The sequence below is a fragment of the Etheostoma spectabile genome, chromosome 6 (genome assembly GCF_008692095.1).
Source record: "Etheostoma spectabile isolate EspeVRDwgs_2016 chromosome 6, UIUC_Espe_1.0, whole genome shotgun sequence".
NCBI lineage: Eukaryota > Metazoa > Chordata > Actinopteri > Perciformes > Percidae > Etheostoma > Etheostoma spectabile.
In genome coordinates, this window is record NC_045738.1 from 14989849 (window position 1) to 14997480 (window position 7632).

Below are 7632 nucleotides of genomic sequence, written 5' to 3' on the forward strand. Positions count from 1 at the left end.
TATATATATATTAGAAAACATAATTTCCTAGATTCCATGTTTCCAAATCTGTTGTAAATGCTGGGATTGTCATCCAAATTCAAACACTGTTAAACGTATGATTTACATGAAGCAAAGTAAAATGAATTCATAAATGTTAAAGGGAAAAGTCGTCGGCAACAGCAGCATCAGAGTTTTTCCACTGAAGGAATGCTGTAGCTACCCAGAGTTCCACACTGATTTTGGAAACATGACAATGTGACACAAACAAATATATCTTCCTCCCTGTCTGGTGACCACTTCTCTATTGTATTCTAGTTTCATGCAAAGTTTTTTTTTCCCCACAGTCTTCCATGTCAATATTGGTTTGGTTTTCAAAGCTTTAGGGAAATGATGAAAAGAATTCAGACCAGTTAGCTGTTCCACTTCTCCTTTTTAAACACCTCGACACAAATCAAGTTTTTGAGGTGCAATGAGACAGCCAGAAGAGACGGTCCTTGGAACTACACATCATTTTGACCCTGATTCAGAGGGGAGACTCAGCATATCATCCCCTCCTGTCTGCAACATCTATTACTCCCAGCGCCTTGAACAGAAAATGGATTGAAACGTACTGGAGGAGCTGATGAGAAATGGCACCAAAGAGAATGTTGGGATGCCAATAAATCATTGCTTGGTTAAGGTGACGTTGGATCAGATTAACCAATATACCACTTCCACGATATACAGTTGAGTTACTGTTAAAGGGCAATGACTGAAATATATTTTTCTTGTAGTGGCAAGGTTCTACATAGACCATGACAACTCATCACAGAGGGAAGATCCAGATAATAAAAACATACGATACAAAGATGTCCCTGAAACAGGTGGAGAACGTCACAGGTAGCAGAGAGCACACATGACACAAAACATTACTACTGTATGGAATAGATAAAATGGTGGCAAAGTGACGTCTGAGTCGTAGAGATGTAAAACTTTCAATATATACAGTACATTCTGAAAGTTTGAAATTCTCTTTAAGTCTATCTATATGACCACCCCCCAAACTAGGGCTGAACAATATTGGAAATAATCTAACTACGATTTTTTAAGACAACTATTGCGACTGAATATGCAATGTTTGATAAAAGGTTTCTTATCTTCTGTATTATTCAATATACAAAAGCAATAAATCATTCTATAGAATGACTAACACAACATTGGATACAGTCAACATATAAACTGCTTTTTCATGTTGTAGGTCAGGCCTATGTGTTAGGCTGAAATGAGATTAATTGATATGAACAACATATCTTTATTTAGTGACTGAATTGTTAAAACCTTCAATCACTATGGAATATTATAAATTGTAACTTCAAGCTTTGTAAACACGTATTATAATTATGACTTAAATAACTGAAAAAAGAAAGCATTGGTGTGAAAGTTAATATATATGAAAAATAAATATAAATCTTACTGATCTCCAGTTAATCTGACTATTTTGATAACTTAAAGCGGTAACGTGAACATCTAAATTTAACTTATAAATTACAATCTCAAAAACACCAGAGGCCCAGTGTGAACATGTGTAATTTAAAACATAAATATGAATCCTACTCATCTCCAGTCAGCAACGGTATTGTAACAAATTACACAAACTAAAGTATGGCTCCACCACTCTAATAATATTTAGATAACTGAAAGCCTCATTGTAAACATATGTTGTTAACTAACCATTCCTGTTTCAGGGAGACTTTGTTTTGCCTCCAGGGCCGACAATGATGCTCACTTCAGGCGAACGTCATCCCAGTACACAGCAGTTGAGAAGCATGTCACGAGAACTTTACTTGTTCTTAATGAACTGCAGTATTTATTCATAGACAAACTAAAACCTATACTTTTACTACCATTTGACAACTTCACTGCTAATGTCTTCTCTGCTCGGATCGCCGACACCTGCCTGCTGTGCGCATCAACTCCCTTTCTCTCTTTTGACCACACACTTGCTACAAACACAGTATGCACTGAGCTATAAAATGATATGATAGAAAAAGATTTAAACCTGGCCTTGGCCATTTGGGCGATTTGAAAATTGCCTTCTATTCCGTCACAATGCCAGTTTGAATTTGATTAATCATTCAGCCCTACCACACACTTACGCCATGATACCAGAAAGGTGGAACATCTCAGCTGAAAGGTAGGCCATGTAGCTGTAAACAAAGACAAAAAGTGGCTCGATGACACGCGTGTGGGAGGTGAAGCGTGAGGTGAAGGCAGTCAGGATCCCATAGATAGCTCCCACTAGAATGCCACCCAGCGATACCACCAAGAAGGAGATGATCCCCAGGAAACCGTCCAGCACCGTCACTGTGCCAGCAGCCGAATACTCCTCAAACAGATGGTATAGCACCTAGGAGACAGATGGTGTTGATTGAGGCATTTGACAAAGAGAATGCTTAAACCTACAGTAATTACAACAAAAGGTAACAAAAGTCTGTCGAGAAAGAATAATTAAAACTTTAGTGTATTTCCTGCTCCATGTGATTCTAGTGATTCTCTAAATCTGGACAAGGTCCAAATCAGTTTTCGAACATTTGTTTTTTCTTCATTTTTTAAAGAAAATTATTATTAGTATTATTATTATTATTATTATTATTATTATTATAATAATAATAATAATAATAATAATAATTATTATTATTATTATTATTATTGTTATTATTTATGCACCACCCCAAAAATCCTGAATACCCAAGAAATAAGGAATAGTGATCCCACATTATTCATTTATGCGTGCATGTGTTTAGGGCCGGGGTGAATGTGTGTTGGAATAGGTGTGTTGCTGTCCTGGGTACTGAAATCGATAAGACGGGCAGATGGAACAACTTGGCACCTGGTTAGAGCTATCCTCTAATGTTACCAGCACCTAAACTGAGAGTTTGACCATGTGAGGGCTAGCAACTTGGCTGCAACTATCAGCATGCAAGATGTTGAAAAGGTCAAGCGTCTGGAATAATTCTAAAGTAAACAGGCAGACAATCAACAGAAGTCCTCGCTCACCTATCTATGATGCTGGCATTGTCAGTAACGTTATACTGAAGGTGGTGCCGTTTGTGAAGAGGCCAGCTAACAGCTGGTGTGCCGTGAGTTGGGGTCAGGTCTAACTATAACATTATACAATTTCCTTAATTCAATACACAACCTGATCTGATAATAACACTCAGTGACTGAGTTTCCAGCTGCTTTGCAAACTGCTGACCAAAACACCAAAGTTTTAATTTGGGTCCAAGTGAAGCCTTCTAGGTTAAAAGGGTTCCAAACAACTTGAGTTTAACAGTAACATCATTAATGATATAGGAGCTTCTGAGGGCTACAACCAATGCCTTACACCTCAGCATATCATATTCTGACAGAGAATTGCCTCTAACCTACCAGTCTATCTTATTGGAGCACCGACAAAACAATAAATGCATTCTCTCATAACAGATGGAAGCTTGAAAGTCTGCTATCAGCCACATAATTCCTGTTTTGGTCACTCACCACAGTGACGGCATCGTTGAGCAGTGACTCGCCAAACACCAGGATGTGCAGCAGTTCGTTGATGTGGATTTCCTCAAACACAGCTAGCACAGCAACAGGATCCACAGCTGAGATGATGGAGCCAAATAGCAGACAGGGCAGGATCTCTAGCTGGTGGAGTTCGGATGGATTAGCTGGCTGGATCTGACACACAGCATACAGCAGACCCCCGATGAAAAAGGCATTCCACAAGGTCCCAACAACAGCAAACATCAGGATCGTGCCCAGGTTCTCCATGAAAGGTCGAATGGGCAGGAAGTAGCCAGCATCCAGAATGATGGGCGGCAACAGGCAGAGGAAAAACAATTGGGAGTCCAGAACTGGGGGGACCTTTTCTCCAGCTAGTTTGATAAGCCCCCCTACCAGCAGACCCACTGTAATCAACAGGCAGCTTTCTGGCACAATACCAGGCAGACGAGGAATCATGTGGAACCCTGGGAAAATGGAGGGAAAAAAGATTAGAGGCAATGGCATGGAGGGAAACAAAAATGGGAGCGATAGGATCACACCAACCGCAACGTCAGTATTGGGCCAGGGACGTAAAGTGGGTTGGACCCTTCATTACTTTCTAATCCTCTCCTTTTGGCATCCTCGCTCAAACCTTCATTTTGATCCCAACTACACACCTGTAAAGTTTTATGACTGCATCCTGCACAGAGACAAAATCAAAAACTAGCTTGTGAGGAAAGAGGCTAAATAATGCTCAAAATCTAGGCTGAATTATGGCGATGGTAAAACTAGCATGGCTAGATTTTCAAAGAGGTACCTCAAGATGAAGAAAAATATTATATGGGTTCCAACAAGTTTCAAGTTTACAGACATGCACACTTTCTGCTAATCCCATGCAGTTTGGACAATAGCCATGTAGTTTTTCTCATGTAATATAATTGTATAAATGTGTTTTTTTTTCACCTAATTAAAAATTGTGTATTTCTGGGAATATTTCTGGGGTCTGGAAAATTGCATGAATTGGGTATGACTGGAAAGCTGAATGAAAGTAAGTATTTAGTAAATACATGTGTGATGATGTTTATCCCCATAGTAGCCATTTAAATGAGTGAGACCATTTTCTGAAACTTGTGTCACTGTATAAAATGACCTGTTGCAACCTCTAGGATAAGCAAAGCCTCATGAGGTTTACAACCCTCAAACTAAAGAACTGGGACATTCAGAGGATGTATGTATGTCCTAGGTATATTGAACATAAGGGACAAAAGTGCTCGCCATTTAATGACAGAGAGAAATGCAATTCTTGCAGAATCTCCAAATGTCGAAAGCTTTTGATAAACATATGGTACTAGTCTCTTCACAATCCTTCCCCCCCATTGCCTCATAGACAGCCGCCCTCCCAGAATTTTGCCTGAGTCAGTCCTGTCTGCAATAAAAAGAATACAAAAAAACATTACAGCAGAAAACCACAGTACATTAGCCTATGTACTCCTGCTTTCATTCACTCTTTAATTTCTATTGCCTTTTTTCCCCTAGGCCACCTTTTTGTGTTTATAGTTCTTCTGTCAGGTAAGGATAAGTAAATATTATCACTTTTCAGTGGGCCTGCACGATATTGGAACAAACTGACATTGCGATATTTTTTCCGCCTGCGATATATATTGCGATATGAAAAAAGAAAAAGTCATTTTTAAAAGATGAAAAAAATATCTCTATTTGGAAATAATAAATCCTTCTTGACTACTGCGGTGATTTTACATCTACATTAAAGATAAACTATGATCAGCTTTAATTTTACAAAAACTAAAGCAAGTAAGCGCTGTGACTACTCTTCTGAAATTATTTTGGAGGGAAATTAGGTAGAAATACGCTGGTTGACTTGCATGACATCATTGTATTCATATAATAATCAATCCAGGCTAACGCGTATGAAGATGACTGCATGTTGCTTCCTCTAAATTTCCGGTTGTGGTAGCGGGGCCAGCTTATTTGTTTATAAATTGATAAATTGATCAGACCAGCACGTCACGCGCACTAGCAACAAACTGTGTATCCAAGAACAGTTAAATCAGTGTAACTGACGTTAGATCAGACACAGACTTCTGTAGTAGATTAGTGTTATGTTTACAGTGTCTCGGCTCCGAACCGCATTAGTTGAGACGGACGGATGCCTTGTTTCTTAGGCTAACTATATTAGCTTTAGCCTGGCTGGTAGCAGCTTTCTGCAGGGGGAAATGACCGGGAAACGTAATTATGATGCATTAATCAGGTGATTTAGTTTGTTTTTGCAGCGAATAACCCCGTCGGACTAACGTGACATCCACACGCTGCCCACATGGCTCCCTGTCTTAAAGGGGAAGGGTCGGACGGTAATAATAATGTAAAAGGAGAACGGTGAAAGTTTACTTTTCTATAGGATAAAGCAGCAAAAAAAGATTAGCGTCAACATTGCAACGTCCTGCGATGTGATTATCGCGCATGCGCACATCGCGATGTCGATGCTAAAACGCATCATTCAGCCCTGCTTTTCAGTTATTATATTTCAACAAAGATGAATCTTAAAACTATCACAGCCTGACAGCAAGCTCTTACATTTGCGAAAATGTGGTATTTTATGGATGGAAAATACCTAAACTCTTCATATGACCAAGGTCTGCAAAGGGAGCCATTTACAAAAACAACTTTAATAAAAAGATGGGCAGTGTAGTCCTCGAGGAAAGAGAAATCAAGTTATGACTGGATGGACTAAACGCATTACTGCTGGAGCCTCGTGCAGTGACACTCAACACGGAATCCAAGAATGACACTCTAAATGACCCATTATCATTCATTCGACCAGGAGCGCCAAGTGAAGACTGCACATGCTGTACAAACAGGAAGAGAATGAGACAAAAAAACATTTCAGCATCAATACGGACCTTTCTAGATGTAAAAACTCTACACACACTAAAGGACTAAAGGCTCTGTGAAACAAGCCTGAAATGTCCAACCTAGACTACGTGGTGACTGTTAACACATTCTTAAATCTCTCTATATAATAACTCCAACTAAGAGCTTCAGTGCTCATCAAGAGATGAGCCATAGCACAGAAAAAAAAAAAAAGTGAAAATGAAAGCAGTGAACTTGTAAGAACAACTCATGGCACACAACTGCAGTGCTGTCGTGATGTATAAGAGATATGCAGTTAGTGTGCTCAATAGAAGAAAAGAAAATCGTACTTAACATGTGTAAGGATTTTTATGCAGCAAGGTTACTGAAAAGTCAGCAAAGGGTAACAGTCACTTCTGAATGTGTACCCAGTGTCAGCTCAGCCTGGTACCTGCTAAATACGATTCCCAAAGCTAGGAACCGCGCCCTGTTGCCAGGTGACTAAGTGTATACTACTGGCAGCCAAACCTGCTGAACCAAGCAAGGACAAAAGAGAGACAATATTTAAATAGTTGCCTTGTTAAAGAAAGTGATTGATAATACGTTCATTGGATTCTTTACATAAAAATCAAGATTTCAAACTAAAGAAACAGATTTATTTCAGAGCGGTGTAGGCCTTGTTCCTGACAACAGTGCTGTGTGAAAAAATAAGCTTTTGTGAGTCACTGTTTGATTGTTTAATGCAGACCATTGTGTTCAAGTTGATTGTGCAAGACCAGTGTTGGATTAAATAATTAATAATGGCCTGCTGATGGTATATTTCAGGATGATCTCTGATAGTGATCATGCAGATGTTTAAAATGGAAAGAAGACAACCAGTTAGAATGATTTGGGTGTCGATGGAAATAAAAGGACAAGTTACCATTAGTACAAACACTGTAAATAATACCAGTAATTACACCTCTGAGGTTGTTATGTTACTGACAAGAAATGGTTTGGTTTTGTGGAAATGACAACAATATTTTAGATTTTAGAATTGCAACCACTAAATGCTAGAATATGCCTTCACCTATGACACCTTAAATGACGATTACTTCTTTCAACCTGTGACGCATGCTAAGAATTGAGTAATATCAAACTAATCTATGTATTATGTATTTTTTGCTTAACCCTTGTGTTGTCCTCAGGTCAAACTGACCCATTTCAAAATGTTTTATATCTGAAATATGGATTTTGGATGATTCCATACAACATTCTCCAGGTAAAATTAATGTTTAC

General features: G+C 38.8%; 1 protein-coding gene across 2 annotated transcripts in view; it reads right to left on the reverse strand.

The window, feature by feature from the left end:
- slc9a1a (solute carrier family 9 member A1a) overlaps positions 1–7632 on the reverse strand; it is a 32169-nt gene that overhangs the window by 17466 nt on the left and 7071 nt on the right. For both annotated transcript variants that reach the window (XM_032517427.1, XM_032517429.1), the window contains exons 2-3: positions 3499–3971; positions 2118–2368 (exon numbers count right to left, since the gene is read on the reverse strand). In XM_032517427.1, the coding sequence (XP_032373318.1) occupies positions 2118–2368; positions 3499–3971 (724 nt within the window). The remainder of the gene's footprint in view (positions 1–2117; positions 2369–3498; positions 3972–7632) is intronic.